At 49.7% G+C, this 19,023-nt stretch overlaps 2 protein-coding genes across 5 annotated transcripts in view; one reads left to right on the top strand and one right to left on the bottom strand.

The window, feature by feature from the left end:
* NXN (nucleoredoxin) overlaps positions 1-6,206 on the top strand; it is a 138,584-nt gene extending 132,378 nt beyond the window's left edge. For all 3 annotated transcript variants that reach the window (XM_070562843.1, XM_070562844.1, XM_070562845.1), the window contains exons 7-8: positions 1,472-1,596; positions 4,587-6,206. In XM_070562843.1, the coding sequence (XP_070418944.1) occupies positions 1,472-1,596; positions 4,587-4,769 (308 nt within the window). In that variant the 3' untranslated portion in view covers positions 4,770-6,206. The remainder of the gene's footprint in view (positions 1-1,471; positions 1,597-4,586) is intronic.
* A 4,422-nt stretch (positions 6,207-10,628) lies between these two features.
* MRM3 (mitochondrial rRNA methyltransferase 3) lies at positions 10,629-19,005 on the bottom strand. 2 transcript variants are annotated; one of them, XM_008533295.2, is made up of 4 exons: positions 18,686-19,005; positions 18,186-18,430; positions 15,515-15,682; positions 10,629-13,210 (listed from the first exon to the last, which is right to left on the bottom strand). In XM_008533295.2, exons 1-4 carry the CDS (start codon positions 18,997-18,999, stop codon positions 12,675-12,677), a joined length of 1,263 nt encoding a protein of 420 aa, XP_008531517.1. In that variant the 5' UTR covers positions 19,000-19,005; the 3' UTR covers positions 10,629-12,674. The 2 variants fall into 2 exon arrangements, with proteins under 2 accessions (XP_008531517.1, XP_070418947.1); XM_070562846.1 differs by having other exon boundaries at positions 18,244-18,430; positions 18,686-18,826.
* Positions 19,006-19,023: the final 18 nt, after the last annotated feature.

Here is a 19,023-nt window from a genome sequence, read left to right on the forward strand (position 1 = left end):
TCCTAATGAACTGTCCAGGGGCTGCTGGAGCTGGCCCCAACCTCAGGGCAGCATCTCTGGGGCCACGTGTCCCTTCGGCACCCCTGCACCATCTCACCCATTCTGGCACTCAGTGGATGACCGTGCTCTGGGGGCAGGAGGACATGGGAACATTTACTCTAGGCTCCCTGCAGCCCTGTGGGATGACCCTGATTCCTTGCAAACAGAGCAGCTGATGCTCAAGGGCCACCTCACCCTCTGCCTTGGGACTTGCTGCTGAGCTCCAACTCAAAATAATTAGGGTACTAGGATCATGGCTGAGATGCTGCCTACCCACTTCACCAAGGGGAACTGGGGATATGTGCAACCTTCTCTCCCCATTCTCCAGAAGTCTGGTTCAGGGCCCCCAGGAGGGGAGCCAGTACCCACACTCGGAATTCTTAAGCATGCAGACTTGCAGGCTGGTCCTGTGCTTGGAGGACAGAGGCCCCCTGCGGAGAGGTGGCCTTGGGGAGTCATTTACCTCGGGGCTTTCCTGCCTGCTGCAGGCTCACACACCCACATCCTGGGGCCGCTGGGAAACAATTCTGAACTGAGGGACAATTGGGAATGTCCCTGGCCATCTGCAGATGTGGAAGCAGGGTTCCAGAGGTGAAGCGAGTCCCAGCATCTCAGAGCTAATTAGATGTGGCTCTAGAGGGTGCCCGCCGGGTCTGCATGCTGCGGGCCTCCTGGGCGGTGTGGCATTTCTGGGTGAAAGTCCTCTGCTGGCACCTGCTCTCCTTCCCCCTGCTTTGCCCCTCTTGCTCTTGCTCTTGGTTCCGGGGCTCAGCAGGAGTGAGCCCTAGGAGCACGTGTGTGGCTGCTCCCATGCTGCTGTTTCACTGGAGGCATGAGGTGCCTAAAGGTGGCCCTGGGGAGCCTGGTCGGGTGCTCTCCCACGCGGTCAGCCTATCTCCTCCCAGGTGAGACCTGCTGATGGCTGTGAAGTTGGCATTCCCGCAGCCCTGGTGCCTCCTCACTGCCACCAAAGCTGTTGATTGGACCACAGTCCTGACCTCCCAGCTCCTCCTTCTGCCACTTTCATTAGGAAGTCAGAGATCTGAGGTCATGGTATCTCATTCTGTGATCAGGAGCAAAACTACCTGGGACCTCAGGTCCTGGCTTAAGGGAAGCTCGGCTTTCAAGGTGGGTTTGTGAAGAATTCTGTGAAAAGGATCATGTTTGCCTGGGGCATTAGTGCTACTCAGCGAGGTGAGGTGTTTCTGGGGAGCGTGGCGTAGGAGAGCGCTGTGCGAACCGGGGCATGTGCGCACAGGGCCCACCCTAGGGCACCCAGGAGGCGAGGCCTGTGTCCCAGGGGAAGCTCTTTGTCCATGCAGGGGCTGCCCAGATGGGCATTTCAGGCCCTTGGCCCAGGCTTCTTTGGGGGGCACCACTCCATCTGTCTGACAAGCCAGGGTGTCTCTGTGTCATTCTCTCGCCATCACAGATTCTGAGGATGATGGGGAGTCTGAAGCGGCCAAGCAGCTTATCCAGCCCATAGCCGAGAAGATCATCGCCAAGTACAAGGCCAAAGAGGAAGAGGCGCCACTTCTGTTCTTCGTGGCGGGGGAGGTGAGTGCCTCCATTTTAGAACGTGAGTTGGGGGCCCCAGGGTCTGGGGTGAGGGTGCTTCTGGAGAGCCGACAGACAAATGTGGCATGGAAAGGTGCGTCATCAGGCATGGAAAACCACTTCCTGCCCCTGCTGCTTTCTTCTCCCAGTCTTTCTCACTCAGCAGCCTCAGAGCAGCAGGATATCCTCCCAGGACAGACATCCCACGTGCACCTCTCCCACCCAGGCTCTGGGGAGAGTGGCAGCCACAAAGATCGTGATAACACCTACTCCCTCCGGGAGTAACCAGGGTCCAAACCAGGCCCCTGATGCTTTGCTGAGTGTCTGCTTGGTTAGTCCCTCCTACCAGCCTGGAGATGGGCTTTTCCCATTACAGGGATCCTTGCTGGGGGCCACAGCTGCGACCTGCAGTTATGGACAGTGCTGAGGTTGGAAACTGCTGACATCCCAGCTCTTTTACCCAAGGCCTTTCCCCTGGAGGCCTCCAGCTGGGCGGGACCAAGCAGGGGGCTTTTCTCAGGGTGAGACGTCTGGGCCCTTCAGTCGAGCCGACTTGAGCAGATGCGTGGCTCCCCTAAGGAGTACGAGCCTCTGTCTTGCAATGTGGGGGTCTCAGCAAGATGGCTGCGGTCGGCGTAGACGCTCTACCTCGGTCCCCACCCCCACGAGCTTCCTCCACGCATGCTCCACTGCCTCCCACCCTCCCAGGCACCCGCCGTTAGCCAGTTATTGACGGACACTTTTTGAAGCGCCCCTGCTCTCCTCCACCTCCAGTTGGTCAGAACCCCGTGCGCATTTCCCACTGTGTTTCAATCCCAGGAGAGGCAGTGGCGGCTGGACACCCTGAACCACCCATTCATCACCTCCTCAATAGCAGCCCCTGCTAAGCCCTGCTGGGCCCCTCACAGCCGGCGGAAGTCCCCCTGCTCAGCTCTGGGGTGGAGGAAACAAAGCAGGTTCACAGGGCCCTGCCTGGAGGAAACAAAGCAGGCACGGAGGCTGCCCGGAATTTATTAAACGCTAACCCCTTTCGAATGGCTCTGAGAGGAAAGAGGGGCGCAGAACAGAAAGGGCTCAGCCGTGGGCAGGGGTCGGCGCTAGGAAGCTCCAGTAACTGCTTTAGAAATGTGGCTGAAAAGCAGCATCTGCAGGTTTTTTAGATACCAGGTACCAAGCCAAATGCTTCACTTGCTGGGTCCCATTTGCTCCTCTCTCGGGTCATGGGAATCAGTACGCTCCACAGATGAGGAGGGCCGGCTCCGAGAGTGTGAGTGCTGCCTGGCTTGCACACCTCACGTGGCCCCACGTGAGCTGTTATTAAATCCATTTTACAGGGGATGAGACCTGGGCTCGGAGAAGTGACTTGTCAAAGTCACACATTAAGTAGGTGGCAGAGAGAGGAGTAAACGTGAGGTCGGTGTGGCTCCAGAAGTGCTGCCACTCCTTCTGTCCATGTGGTCCAGCAGGTGGACCGGCCCAGGCCTAGAGGGAAGGATGCTTGGACCAGGAAGTTGGACAGGGGAGCTGGGGTCATCCGCTGCTCCAGTTCCCCACCTGGCCGCCCTGTCCTTCCTGTGCACTTCACCTGGGCAGCTCCCTTGGTCCAGTTCTCTGTCCTCATGCTCAGAAACAAAGCAACATGGAAGGAGGGTAGGCACAGGGTGCTGGAACATCAGGCAGTAACTGAGTGACTCTGAGACCAGGACTCTGGCCCTCTCACAGTCCACCCAGGGCTAAGGGGAGCCCCTTGTTTGTCTTGATCCTGTCTGCTCTGGCAGGCGGAAGTCATCCCTTCTGAAGCCTTAACAGACATTAGAATTCATCTCCATTTGATTTGCTCAGAGGAGAGGGGAGGGAGGCAGCGTAGCTCTTGGCTTGGCCTAGGCCTCCTAATGGGAATTCGATGTATGGTATTTGTCCAGGTGTCTCTCTTCTGTTTATCATGAAGATTGTTTATTAACCCATATGGAGGGCCTGACTTGGGTGAACAAACCAGAGAGGTTGAATCACCCGGTGTGGCTGGGAAGTGCGTGCTGTTTCTGGGGTGGGGGAAAAAAAGACGATCACTAAATCTTGCTAAAGATTTGCCCTTTGAGAAAGGAATGTTTTTTGTCTCAGAAACTGGTGAACCGTAAATTTCATGCCTCCTGGTCACCAGCATTTAAGGCCAGGAATACCCCACACCCTTTCTCTGCAGGGCGATCCTGGTCTTTTCATTCTGTTTAGAATGTTGTGCATTTCATAGTGAGATAACCTCGGGATGGCTATGTAGAGTCCATTTGCTGTTATCTACTGAATGAGGGTCAACAGTGTAAAAGGTAATCTCAAACGGTTGCTCCCTACAAATCTTTCTCCTTGTCTTTGGCTTTCTGCGTTTGCCTTTAGACTTAGTAAGGCTACATGTGATGTTAGGAAATCCACTTGGACAGCCACTGGGAATGTATGATGAAGTGCCGGCTTCCTGCTCAGATCAAGACAGTGACCCGTTAGACCTCAGCCGTACTTCACTAGCCCTGTCTTCTGAACTGGCCGTGCAAGTCCTGCCCGACTGAGACACAGGGGTGGAGGTGGGGGCAGGGAGCTGTTTCTGTGTGTAAACACTCCAGAGTTGAAGTCCAGACTGGCCTCAGATAATCCACAGTGGCGCTGCAAATGATTGAGAGCTGACTGCAAACGTACGTAATCAAAGGGCATCACGTTTTTACAGAGCAGAAGACGTGTTAAAGTTGCGTTCATCCTAATAAGGAAAGATGACTTGCCTGGTGGTTTGGGGTGATGCAGAGAGAGAGTGTGTGAACCAGCCTCCCCCTCCCCAAGGCAGGGCAGGGTCCACTGCTCCCCGTTCCAAGAGCCCATCTTTCCTGGAGGGGCCTGCTCCTCAGGGTGATGGAGTGGTTCCATTCCATGCCATCTGGGGAGCCTGGGCCTGGGGGACGTTACTCTCTTTCTTGAAAACTTACTGGTTCTCTCTCCCTTCTGGTGACTTCCAGGATGACATGACTGACTCCCTGCGAGATTATACCAACCTGCCTGAGGCTGCCCCTTTGCTCACCATTCTGGACATGTCAGCCCGGGCCAAGTACGTGATGGACGTGGAGGAGATCACCCCTGCCATTGTGGAGGCCTTTGTGAATGACTTCCTAGCAGAAAAGCTCAAACCCGAGCCCATCTAGTGGGGCTCTGGCCTCATGAGACGTTATTTAAAACTCAGTCTTCTCCTCCTCCTCCCCTTCCTTCCCTTTGCCCTTGGACTTTTCCAGCGTGTTTTGAATCACACAACTCAAGTGTCCAACCTCTCTGTGGTGCCTTGTTTTCTGCATTAACTCCTCAGCTAGCACCTCAGGGTGCGCATCCTCTCAGCAGCAGAAGAACCCACCGTGTTTGGAGACCCTGCTTGGGATTCACGGGGCTGGCATAACCCAGCCAGAAGTGGGACTGTGTCACTCAGTGACTAGCTCTTAGTGAAGCATCCGCCAGGGTGTTCTCCTGCCAAGTTCACATGAAGCAACAGGGCATCGGGGCTTGGGCCCTGCCTCTGGGGTCAGCACGTGCTCGAGACAGCTCAGTGACACCTGTACGTGCAGGTGGAGCAGGGAAAGGGCCACGGCGGCGTTAGGCCTCAGCTTAGAGCTGCTGGTGAGAACATCCTTTCCTAGTGACTTAGTCTGTTCAGTCTGAGGGAGAAACACCAGCTTGTCAGTCAGTTCTTGGGCAGTGGATCTCCAGATCTCAAAGGAAGCTTGCATTCTCTTTTGGTGAGAAAAAGAGTAGCTACAGTAATGATTTATATAGTAATTGCTTACTTTTATTGAGCTCCTACCATGTGATAGGAGCTTCTCATTCTTTCCTAGTATCTTTCTTCCTTGATCTTGACCTTCTCCAAGTTTCATACGAACAGCCCCTACTATCTTGGAATTTTGTTGATAAATTCTCACCCTTGGACATCTTCCCAAGAAGATGCACTCAGCCCTGCCTTCTTAGAGGAGCAGACCTCTAACTTGGCCCAGCTTCGGGCCTGGGGCTGCAGCAGCTCTGCTGAGGTGCCTGTGCCCACCTTTGGTTACCCCTGTCGTTCCCTTTTCATAGCAGAACTAAAAAGAGACAAGAAATTACCAGAAGCCTAGCTTTTTGCTAAGAACCTGCAGAAAGAGCTGTGCCCTAGGGTGGGAGTGAGGGCAGAGGACACGTCAATGAAGAGTAGGCCTTGGATCCGCTTTGCTAGGTTCCGGTAGCTCAGCTCCTTATTTGGGCTGAACTGACCACAAAAACAAAAACCACAACAGCTGCGTACTTAGGCTTTGGGTTGGAGGGCTTCGGCCTAGGGATTCGCAGGGTGTTAGCCTCTCTCAGTCAGGCGTCAGGGTCTTGAAATAATCCCAGGCCTTACCCTTCACCCCACTCCCAGCTGTCTGCCAGTCAAGACCGTTTATTTGGAAAACCCAGCCCCCAGTGAGCTGTTGACACTGTTGCTCCTTTGCCAAATTGGATTGTTGATTTGTAGTTCAGAGGTACAACATTAGTTGGTAATTAGACTGTTCCTTGATGTCACCAGCCTGAAATGCAATTGCCTAGTAGGAAATAAAGCGGGCATCTCTGGACGTTATCAACCACCCGGCCTTTCCTGTCCTTCGTAACAAAAATCTGTTTGCTTGTGGTGCTGTGCTCTCATGGGGAGTGGGCAGTGGGGGGTGGGACACGTGAGATCTTCTTGACTTTCACGGGATACCTGGTAGCTATGTTTCAGAACTTCCAGGAACCCCCAGACCGAATGTGGTCGTGGTGTCAAGTCCTCCAGAACCTGGGAAGCTCCTTGGAGTTGAGCGTCAGAGGCAGATCCCTGCTGGAGCCCTGGGTGCCATCTCTCCTGGTCTCACTTGCCCTTGTGGGGGTGGATTCTCAGATAACAGACATCCTTGTGGACACCCCTCATTCTCTTCCTTACTGGGGAGTAAGTGCTCTGAAGCCTGACGCCAGCTGGGAAAACAGAAGGAACCCCAGACAGGTCTCCCTGTGAAGAATGGGGCAATAGCTGGAGACCTCAAACCTAGCTCTATCCTTGGGCTGGGGGCTTCCCTGGGAATCCTACCAGTGTGTCCCTTACGGGTGGTGTGGGTGTGGGGACAGGCAAGGTCAACCTCGCTTGGAAGATGGGCAGGATTTGGCTGTGCCCTCTGTTGTGATAGCCTTAGAGGAAAGATGATTTCTCTCAGCAGCTACTTATCTTCTGGGGCAGAAGGAACAAAGTCCAGTGAGGAGTCGCTGTAAGTCACTGCAGCAGAAAAACGAGGTGCTCTGTAAGCCTTCCACAGCCCGTTCAGGGCTGACTGCGCTACTTGCCACTAAGTCAACTGGATCCTTGACGCCAGAACTCGCCCTTTAGAGTGGGAGCGTGGGTTAGTCAGGATGAGTGGGAAGGTTTATGAAAAAGCTGCTTTAGGTTGATACAGTGGTGACTTTGGGGGGATCCTTTGCCAGTGCAAAATCCCTGTCTTGATAGCCTAAGATCTTAAAGGTTACCGATGCAGACGAAGTGGGTGGTTTCTTAATTTCCACTAAGCAGCCCCCAAAATACCTTAAAATTCTTGTTGCTAATTAGAAGCAGGTTACAACACCAGCTGTGACACATTCAAGGGCTTCCGCCAGCAGCAAAGGAAACCATGCTCTGCAGGTTGAGGCAGGACGGTTGCTGTAAAAATGCCACCCTGCGGTTCCAGATTTGTGTTCACCATAATGGCTTCCAGATCCAATTCCCCCCATTTTCACAACAAACCTGGGATTTTTTTTTACCTGTCCCCAACAACAAAGATCTGCTTAAGAAGAAGGTATGTATTCGGCATTAGTACTACAGTGGGCAGCTGTGAATGCCAGAGGGCCACTGAAAACCAGCTTCCTCTCCAGGATGAGGTGGCCTACTGTTGTCCCCCAGCTCAAGGGTGTCCTTGAAATCTCTGGCTCTCACTTTTCCGAGCACAGGGAACCAGTAATGTTTTTTTGGCATCAGCCGAGCTTCAATTGGTAATTTTCAGCCAGACTTTGTTTTTTCCTGTTGCCTAATTAAAGACACTCAAAAGCTGTTCCCTCCTCCTGCTGCCTTGCTCCAGCACAGCAAACCAAACTCTGCAATGCTATAAAGACAGAGTAGGATATGGTCCAGGAACAGATCAGCTGGATCTAATAAGGTGTCGCACTGTCGCCTTAGGGAGAAAACCACAGACGTGTGCACATGTACACGTGTGGACGCGCAGTACACTCAGAACTGTAGTGCGAGTGTCTGGTCCAGGCCCCTCTAGCCTTGCAGGCGGGCGTGTGCATGCATTCCATTCACTGTCACTTCCCCCGGCCAGCCTGGCAGCCCCCTGGTTGCCTGGTAGGACCTGAACACGACTGCTTTCCGGCTTGTGGGGAGGGTCAGCAGTGCCCTCTGTGGCTTCCCCCTGGTGCTGCTGTGGGCCGAGCACTGACCCGGAGGCCCGGAGCCCAGGAGGATCTTTCAAGTTGGCCCTGAAGTGGCTGTGTTGAAGTGAGCACTTAGCCCGTGACCCTCTGCTGACATCAACAGGGTACAGGAGCACCCCCTGCTTTCCTCCGAGCAGGCTGCTCAAGGGCGAATTCTTTGGGAACAAATGGCTGTTGCCCGTTAGCTTCATTATTGGTGCTAATGGTGCATATGCAAAGGGTGAAATATTTTCTAGGAAACAAAAGGCCTGTATGTAGGAAAATATGACATTAGGATGTTCTACATACACCTTGTATGTGAAAGCATGAAGTAAATATGCTTCATTTTCAAGGCGTGAAGTATACCTCACCCCCTTGGTGTTCTGGAAAACTTCCCAAGCCAGGAAATGTGTTTAGATTTGGGTAGGACTTGTTCTGAAGGACTGCTGGATTTCCATTAAATAATGTGCCAGCTTATGAAAGCCTCTGTCCCCAGGCCTGTGGGCCAGTGTGAAGCCCAAAGGAGACAGACTGCCTCCAGTCTGGATTCCTGGGTACTCATGCGCACACAGGCCAGAACTAGGATACAGGAGAAGGCGTGATCTTAGGACCCAGGGCCAAAAAAACAAGTCTCCTTTGGACATCAGAGGATATGGGAGTATCCAACCAATCAAGACCCCTCTACTGGCTTGCGGCCAGTATGCGCCCCCACTTCCCATCACAGAGGTGCAAGGGAGGCTGGGAGGCCAGACCCTGCTGCAGCCATGTCTCCTCTTCAACCTTTGTTCCTTTCTTGCCTTTTGAGGCAGGCGTAGCGTTGGTGATGGCCCTCTCCAGCTATGAGGCTTCAATGAAAAAAGCTGCTCTTCTGTACAAAACAAATGTAGTAAGAACGGAGCTGATCCCATCTGTAACGTATTCTGGCTTCTCAGTCTTACCGGACCTTTGAGCATCAGCCCGGCATCCTGAGGCCTTCAGCAAGGACTCGGCCTGCAGCTGCTGTCTCAGCTGCTGCGATGTAACATGGCAGCCTAGTCAGGGACTTTAAGTCTCCCAGAGCAGTTAAGTCAGCTCATCCTTTAAGTTGGCTTCTAGCTTATTACTTTTGTGCAGTTATTGAAAACAGAGAAAACAAGGGGCCAGCCCTGTGGCCAAGTGGTTAAAATTCCAGACACTCCGCTTTGGCAGCCCTGGGTTCGTGAGTTCAGATCCTGGGTGTAGACCTATTCCACTCATCAGCCATGCTGTGGAGGCATCCCACATACAAAATAGAGGAAGACTGGTGCAGATGTTAGCCCAGGGCGAATCTTCCTCCCACACACAAAACCAGAGAAAATAAGATCTTGGAGTTTAAAGGTGTCTCTGTGAGTGTTTCCTAAAAAACAAAACAAACCAATGGTAAAACGGGAGCCAGTCAGGTCTGCTCCTGCAGGAGGGCAGAGGTGGCCCGGCCAAGAGTGGAGTGCCAGGTCTGCAGGGCAGCTGCTGGTTTTCAGCACTAGCCACAGAACCCTGGGTGAAGCGCTCTTTCTGGGGTCTTTGTGTGGCGGGATGACAGAAGTGGAGCTAAAAGCAGCTCAGCTCGGAGGGTGGTGACGTCCAGTGCTGCTGTTAACCCTGGGGCAAGTGGTAGAAGGTCCCAGGTGCAACTGGTGGAAACCTTTCCCCAGAGGTCTGTTTAGCCCCTGGGCCTCAAGGACTGCGAGTCTAACCAGGAGCTAGCAGCTGTGCTGGGGGAAGGGGAAGTTTCAGCTCCCCCTTCCCTGAAGCTCCAAGCCAACGGCGAGGCAGTGGGCTCCCAGTGTGAGTTCTGGGCCATGCAGAACTGCTTTCCTAGAGGCTCACATTCAAAGGGAAAAGTTGTGCTAGTTTTCCCTGTACAGCCACTTCCCATTTCTGTCCATTTCCTCCTTAGTTTTTGGTCAATGTCCTCCTACACTTAATATTCTGTGGAGAGAATGAGTGGCAATCTGGATGGGTCTCCAACTTCAGCACCTCTGAGCACAAATGGCTTGCAAAATGCCCTCTGTGTTTGAGGGAGACTTGACTCCATCCTCTTTTTCAACAACTGAAATCCAGGAAAAATCCCGCCCCTTTCAGGGTTGGGAGTGGTTTTGAAGCGTGGCTGCCACCTCGTGGAGGAAATCATAGTACAGCTACACTGAACAAAGGCAAGGGGCAGCTTGGCCAACCTTCTGACAGCTGTTTCAGCCAAGTGGTGTTTTGCTTGTCATATACTTCCCAGTTTTTATTCCTATTTCCTGGCGAAATGGTGATAGAACAAACGTTGGCCTCATAATTGAGAAGAATTCAAGATAGTGATTTTCCCGTATCACTCAGCAAACAAGAACTTCACCACCACTTGCTTCCCCTGTAGTCTTAAAGAAAGGAAAATTTGCCCTCCCCTCTGCTAAATTATACCCACAAAAATACACAAGGAACTCACAAGGCATAGTATAGAAGCCACTGACTATAAAGTGAATGGATGTAAATTTCTCTTTCTTCTTACACCCAGAACGATAAAATAGGCTTAGAATTACTTGCCAGGTATACTGTTTTGCATTGCTTTGTTTTTCTGAAGAAGGACAAAGTATAGGTTTGTTATTCTTTCACTGATCTTTATTTTGTAACAAAAATCAGCAGGAACAATAACCCAGGGACAAAAACTGCAGGAGACTGGTTTCATGCTGGAAAGACACAAGCTTCCTTTTAGTAACTTGTTTCTTTAGCACTTTTCCAAGGTGTTGAGAGAGACTGAATGTCAATAGACTCAAGTGGTACAGTTCTCTGGGCTGCCTCCCAGATTTAGCTGGCTGGTGTGACAGGCATTATGGCTCTGTGAAGCTGGCCCCAGCCTTTGTGGGCTTAGCACAGTATAAAGGCTCTTCTACCTTCTAAAAGCTGACGGTAGGAAGAGGGTCTCAAGAACAATCTGTGGGCTGCTTGCCTGGGACGTTTGTGCAGACCAGAGTGGGGCACCAGAGCAGTGGTTCTGGCCGGTCAGCCTAGGAGAGCATAGCCCACCAGAGAGTGTTCCTGCAAAAACCTATCCCCTCGAGCTCGTCAAAGCAATCCTGCCTCTTGGGGCAGGAGTCATGCTCCATCTTTTGCTTCCCTCGAGAAAAAGTTTTACTAGGGAGCTGGGGAAGCCGAGGGGGAAGGAAGGAGAGCCATGGTTTCTCTTGGGCATGCTGGCAACTCACTGGATCTCCCTGGAATGAGCAGCTGAAAGGCTCGCAAGGAATCCAACCATTCCAGGAGCTGCTGTACAGAAGGGATGTGGAAAAACTACACTGCTGGTGTGTTACTGTCCTCAACTCCAACCAAATTCTCTGTGGTTACAAAATGCTTGAAATAAGTCCCTTACTCCAGTCTCACCTGCCCCCTTCCCATAGTGACTTACAGTAATTATCATCTGCATTTGTCCTCATGTCCCTCGCTATATCCCGGCTGTCACCTGGTGAGTAAGGATCCAGCCTGCCCTGGTTCCCTGGGGGTTTGAGAGAACAGCAGGGTCTTGCTGCAGCGTTGTGGGCCTAAGGGCCTGAAGATCTCACCTTCAGCCTCTCTGCCCTCCCAGGAGCCCTCTGTTGACACAGCTCCAGGAACACTGGCATCTTCCTAAGCAGCTCTGTTCCGTTATGCAGGAGAGGTGAATGATGTAAATAAGTAACTGAGTCATTACATTTAACCAAAAGTGTTATTTAAAGCAGGACTTACGGCAGGAAGTTAGTGAAAAGAGTACAGCTTTCCTGACGGATGCACAGTTAAGCTGCAGATTTTAAAACTGTTTCCTCCTTTTCTGAACAAAGAGTCCTCAAAAAGGTATCCGCAGAGGCGCTAAGAAGGTATAAATAACACCACCTATGAGTTATGCTGCTTCTACCAGCTGTTTCAGCAGAAATGGGGGGAAAAATCATGCTATACATAAACAGAGGCTCTCTAAGCCAAGGCCTGAATGAACCACTGCAGAGACTGACAGCCAAGCTGAAAGAACAGCTGGCTACTGAGTGCCGCCAGCTGCGGCACGTAGCTTCCCGAGTCTTCTCTCTCAGCAATGTCTTCATCACTAGGCCAAGGAGGAAAAGAGAGCCGTTGAGCCCCACTGACCACACTGAAATAAAACTTTAGTGTCATCTGCTGGTCTCTACTTCACAGGAGTTTATTTTCCACTGACCAATGAAGAGAAGTGAGTGACGGGGCCAGGCCTATACCCAGTGCTCAGTGACTGCAAGACACCCACCAGCTGGTGGAGGAAATGGTCCTCCCTGCCCAAGATGATGCCTTCATAAACTTTCTAGACACAAAAATGCTCCTTGGTGGACAATTTTTAAAAAAACATATGGAGAGAGCCATGTGGATCATCTATTTATGTTGTCACAGAAAATATACAGATACAAATAAATTTAAATATCAGTGGGCAGACGGGAGATCACAGGAAGAATTTTGACCTTTGTTATTTTTTAAGATAAGCAGAAATTCATGGCAATTCTTATTTTTTCAATAACCATATAATAGCATCATGCCTACCTCCTGCCTCCTGAATATGGCCCGGGAAGCCAGTTACCAACTCTGCCAGCCTCTTAACAATGTAGGAGGAGTTGGAGACAACCTCAAACCGAGGACTGCCTGCCAGTCCCCTCTCAGTGGGAACTCCTGTCCCTGCTCCAGTGTTCCGCCCTTACCCGCAGTTGTCTTTTCCCTTCAAAGAGCAGGATGCTTGCAGCCATGGCTGAGTTTAGGCTGTCCACACCAGGCACGACGGGAATCACCAGCCTCTTGCCCCCAGTGTTCTCGGCCAATTGCAGGGACTCCAGGCTCACACCGTGGGTCTCCCCACCTATCACCACAGCTGCTGGTGCCTCTGTCCAGTCCAAGTCATAACTCTGGACCTCAAGTTCAGGGAGCCAGCCTTTACTGGCTCCAGTTTCTAGATCCACCTCTTCCTCATACTTGTGAAGCTTCGAGAGCTGTCGGTCACATACCCAGCCATGGTCACTGGCTTTATTAGATGTCTGGGCCTGGGCATAAAGACCACAGTTGTCAGCCACGTAGACCCGGGTGTCGGTGGGCAGGTAGTTGGGTACTGTTTCCCAGTCCAGATTGTTGATGATGGGCACCTGGAAATGCGCACCCATACCTGCACGCAGCACTTTGGGCTCCCAGGCATCCACACACCCTAGAAAATAAAAGACAGGATCCAATTAAGATTACAAACCTTCCCAGACAAAGGGACTGTAGAGTAAATCAGATTAATTCTGGATCAGGCGATAAAGCAAAAAATGTCCTACTGTAGCCTTCTTGATAGCTGGGACTTCTGCCATCCCACCTATGGCAATGTCCAGCAAAGGGACTGTAGGATTAATTCCTGCTGGTGCTGCAACAGATTTTATCCATCTTTTCAACATTTACCATCCACAGGTGCCAGACACTGTACGGGAGATGCACAGAGCATTAAAAGTCCCCAACCTCAAGGAGCTTGAGGTACAGTGGACAATGGTGTCGGGATGATATTTAAACAGGGGACTACAATATCAGTAATAACTGACGTAAAAGAAGCGTGAACAGGGTAATAGAAACCCTTGTACAAAACAGGGCCACCAGGAAAAACATCCTAGAGAACATGATGCTGAGTTGGATCTTGAAGGACCAGAGGGTCTTGTCAGAGAAAGGCCCAGACAGAGGACAAAGTTACAGCAGGGGGAAGAGTACCACAGTCCAGGAAGGTGGATCAGGCCCATTAATGGGTGGGGGTGTGGTGGGAGAGGAGATGGGAGGCAGGCAAGGACCAATTTTCCAGGAGGCTGGGTATGCCAGGCTGAGTTGTTTCGGATTTTATCCAGAAGACAATATAATGCCATTGAAGGATTTTTAGCAAAGTAGTGACAGACTCTGGTTTATGTTTTAAAAATACCCATTTGTCTTCAATGTTAAATCTGGATTGAAGCAGGGAAGACTAGGCCCGAGATGGGGAAATGAGACCAGAGGCACTTACAGCAATCCAGGGAGAAGCAAGGCAACAGCCTTGTTGTTCACACACACACCTTCTCTCATGCTGTAGTAAGAAGGCTAAAAGAATTATTCTTTTACGTACAGTCACATGCTAAGCCCAACCACTTCTATACACTGGCAGACACCTCGCCTTTCCCAGGACCAGCGCACCACATATCTACCACTCTCCCTTGACTTGTTAGCATGAGTCTCCTCATTACAAGTTATTTAAAAAATTAATCTGTCAAATTTAGGATAAATTAAGTAGGCAAACCAAATTTAAAAAGAAAAATTAGACATGGAGCATGTAACATTGCCCACACATATCCCCAACCATGGGTTTTCCCAATCACTGCAGGGAAGGAGAGATGGGAGACAGGCTATATGCCAAGAGGGTGGGGGCAAGGGAGGGACAGAAAAGGGGCCCAGACTCATGACAGGAGCTGTCTACCTGGTGGGGAGTAAGGGACAGGATGAGCCTTCTCCCCTCATCCTCATGTCCTGGATAGTGGGCACCACACCTAGTGTTCCCTACTCTTTCCCTCCCTCTTATGCAGCAGTCACCAGCATCAGTGTGGGAACCACAGTGCTTGGATTCTATAGCTACATTTCCAAAACCACACCTGCTCTCAGAACTCTCAACAATGAGGTGGGTAAATGGGGTATGTATGATGGAACCCCAGCACCTAGCTCTCACACCAGCAGAGAAATACACTCCAACAAAGCGTGACTGGAAGAAGTGGCAGGAGCAATTTAGGCAAGTCTCAGCAATGCGTGCCACTATTAGTTTACACGGAATAGCAGCTTGAGCGCTTCTGATGAATGATCCTTTCCCTCCCACCCTCCCCTCAAGCTGTAATAGGCATTTTAGGCATGTCCCAACTGTTAGAGGAGTCTGTTTAGAACCAAGCCTACTAATCCCCATTTCTGATGAGAGGAGATGGAAATGTAATGAGGCTAATTTGTATGGGGGTGTGTGACCCATTCTGAAGCTAAGGGAAACATCATGATTTCATAATCACACTCTTAACAGATAGCATTCCTTTCACAGGATTCAGAACGTCAAGATTTACAAAGGTCTCATAATCCCAACAATTTGGGAACTCAAGACCATTAAATAAAGGATTTGAAACCAAGTGTTAAAACTGGCATCTATTTCTTTCTCTGATTGATTTTAAATTGTTTCTTTAATAACCTAGCAGGTGTCAAAATAATTTTAAAAGCTAATTAATATTTGCTGAATTACTTACTGTATGCCAGGCACAGTGCTAAGTACTTTATGTGCCTCATCTCACTTAATCCTTAAAACAACCCTACTAGGTAGATTCTGTTCCGCCCACTTTACAGATGAGGAAACTGACACTCAGAATATTGCTCACGGACATCTAACTCAGTAAGGGCAGATACAAGATTCAGATCCATGCATGTCTGCCCACTGGGCCAGCTCACTTACAAATGGCCACTCCATCCACCCAGTAACAGGTGCTCTTACCCTTGGTGAGTAATACTTTGCTGCAGCCTGCCCCAGCAGCAGATCTCAGAATCGTCCCCAGGTTCCCAGGGTCACGGAGATTGTCACAAATCAACAATAAGGGTAGTGAATGGCGAAGCTGAGTCTCTGGGTATGTCATCTTAACATGGTCAGGTTTGGCAAAAATCCCTGAGGAAACAAAACAGGTGGTTCCCTTGTCTGATGTGGGCATGGGGAATAATTGGACTTTTCACTTATTTATTATTCTGTCTATATTCTTAATTACCTAAATAATATATGAATACATTCTGACTGAAAAAATTCAAACATAAAGTCCTGCCACTGACACACACCCCCCATAACTGTTTTCAATCTTGGAATGTATTCTTTCACAACTTGTTCATGCATCTACCCACATATATGAACATCTACCCATATATATGTGCTTTTTTCTTTTATATATAAAAAAAAAAATCATACTCTATGTATCATTCTGTAACTAATTTAACTCTATAACATGTCTTAGAGAACTTACCATGTCAATACATTCACAGCTACTTATTCTTTTAACAGCTGCATGTTATTTTGTAACACAAATGTACCACATTTATTTAGCTCTTCCCCAACTGACTGACATTTAGTTTATTTTCAGTTTTTCCCTATTATAAACAACCCTGCAATGAACATTCCTGTATGACTCTTTGTGCATATGTCCACACACTTCCCAAGGAAAAATGGATAAACGAATTTTTATGGCGTGTGGATAAATGAAATGGATAAATGGCATGTGGCACTCTTAATGTTAACAGATACTGCCAAACTGTGCTGCTCACAGGCTATTCTAGTTTATTCACACCAAGAACACATAAATACCTGTACCTAACCCATGAATGAAGGCAATGGAACGATATCAGGCAACTGTAAGCAGTAAAAAGATCCTGCACTTAAGAGTCACAGAGCCACAAGACCATTCATTGGGGCAGGGGGCCTTAGAAGTCCTTTAATTTCTACTTGAACAGCTGTGATGATAAGAACACTCTACTTCTGGAGGCTCCACTAAATTACTGGATTTTGGAGCTGTGCCTTAAGTCTGACAGGTACTGCTAGATCTTATCTATTTCTGCTTTTACCCCACCCTCTCAGATCTGAAACAAAACATGATAACGATAAGCTAAATAATACATATACTTAAAAGCCATTAAATGATGAAAGCAGTTATAATGACGAAGGGGGCTAAAGAAGTCCAGGATGGGTTGGCTACACGCCCAAAGTGGCAAGCACGGTAAAAACGAGCAATACTTTCACTGTAGCATGGAGTAATGATTAGAGAGGTGTAGCTAAAGAGATCACAGCAACTTAGAGTGTGTGGAGGACTTTAGTAGTCTAAGTCCCCACCTAGGGGAGAATTCTGAGCACAGAGGCACAGATCCCTGTGATTTGCTGGGTTACAGACATAAGAGATGATCCCCAGAATTTCCTCTCCCAACTAATAGCTGCACCATGAGCCCACTACAGGGAATACACATGCACAACTAGTATGAGAGGCTCTGGCTAAACATTAGAATCTTTTTTTTTTTTCTCCAAGATTTTATGTTTCCTTTTTCTCCCCAAAGCCCCCTGGTACACAGCTGTGTATTTCTAGTTGTGGGTCCTTCTAGCTGTGGGATGCGGGACACTGCCCTAGCATAGCCTGATGAGCGGTGCCATGTCCGCACCCAGGATCCAAACCCGAGAAACCCTGGGCCGCCGAAGCAGAGCGTGCGAATTCAACCACTTGGCCACAGGGCCGGCCCCAAACGTTAGAATCTTGAAGATCACTCCCCCTGCCCCAACTGTCCCCTGCTATCCAAGAGAAACCTCTATACTTACTACCAGTCAATGCTCAAATCTTAACTATAACTCCAATGTCAAAAAAGTGTAAAGAATTTAGTTTTTCCATATTTAGAAAGAAGATTAAGTGCTAACAGACACCACAGTCTATTAGAATCGTAATTTAGATTCAGTCAAATGAAGACAAAGTTTCTTGTTCAATGGGTTAAACAAGGCAATAAATTGCAGCTTACTGCTCAGATCTGTTTCTAGAAGAAGGGGGTCAATGACAGACAGGTATTACCAGCCCAGCGGAGGTTTTGTGGAAATAGAGGGCTAAATCTTTTGGTAAACATTTTCTTAATTTTTAGTTGGACATTGAAGGCTGAAGAAGTGACCTAAAAAATGTAAGGTTTGAGGAACAGTGTCTATCCCTAGAGATTACAAAGAGTCACAATACAAATGATGACAAAAAACTGACTTCACTTCCCACTGAAAATACTATAGGATGCACAGATTTGAGAAATATATTTTTTTGTGTCTTAAGAAAAGACTAGGCAATAGTATTTTGAATTCGGCTTAAATAAAATTTGTTGGGGCCGGCCCCATGGCCGAGTGGTTAGGTTCGCGTGCTCTGCTTTGGCAGCCAGGGTTTCGCTGGTTCGAATACTGGGCAGGGACATGGCACCACTCATCAGGCCATGTTGAGGCCGCATCCCACATGACACAACTAGAAGGACCCACAACTAAAATATACAACTATGTACTAGGAGGGTTTGGGGAGAAAAACCAAAAAAAAACAAAAAAAGTTGGTGCCCTCAGACAAGTATGGACAAATAATCCTAGGTCTTTACTTCTAGTGACATACTGTATAACCACTGACCCATTATTCCTTGTGGTGTTACTAGATCAGACCAATCCTTGATGTCCTCAAATTTCACCTTAATGAGGCTGACACCTTTCAGCTTATCAGTGGGCAGCTCCTTTATGTAGTCCAGACGGCTAAAGAAGAAAACTTTTGGCACAGCACCAGCCTTGAGAGCGTCTGCAATCAATCTGCGACCTTCCAGCAAGATCTTCCCTTGCTTTTCCCGAAATGGCCTGGACTTAACGATTGTCATTACACTGCTGTGGGTAGAAACAAAAAGATGGATAATTACCAACAACCTTGTTACGGAGACACACCTAGTTATAACATACATGAAGAAGCTCAGAGAGACAGAAACAAACGAATTCCAAGGAAAACACCCGGACTCTCCGTGCGCAATAAAAACCAGCGGGTTGTCCTGGAAGAAGTCCTCCAAGAGGAAGAAAGAGGTTAAGGTCCCGCTGTGGGGCGGGAAGAGAAACGGGGATACTCGACAAGCCTCACGAACACATCACCTCAGCCTTTTGTCCCCTGGTAAAGCCTTGTCATAGCGAAGCCCGGACTCTTCCCAGGTGCTGGGCGTCTGGGATGGGGGCACAGGAAGCGGCTGCTTCAGTCGCTGCTCGTGGCGACCGGCCTCAAACACCCCTTTCCGGGGCTGCTTCCCAGGACTGAGCTTCCGTTCCACCACCTCTCCCGATGGAAACACCACTTTCACGGGGCTCCGCCGCAGCGCCCGCACCCAGCGCCGAGCGTCACGGTCCCAACTCTGAACCACCGGTAACAACGGTCGCGTGGCCTGCCCCAGGCCCTTCACCAGCGCCGCCATCTTTCCCGGCGCAGTGGGCTACGT

The sequence above is a fragment of the Equus przewalskii genome, chromosome 10 (assembly GCF_037783145.1).
Source record: "Equus przewalskii isolate Varuska chromosome 10, EquPr2, whole genome shotgun sequence".
Taxonomy (NCBI): domain Eukaryota; kingdom Metazoa; phylum Chordata; class Mammalia; order Perissodactyla; family Equidae; genus Equus; species Equus przewalskii.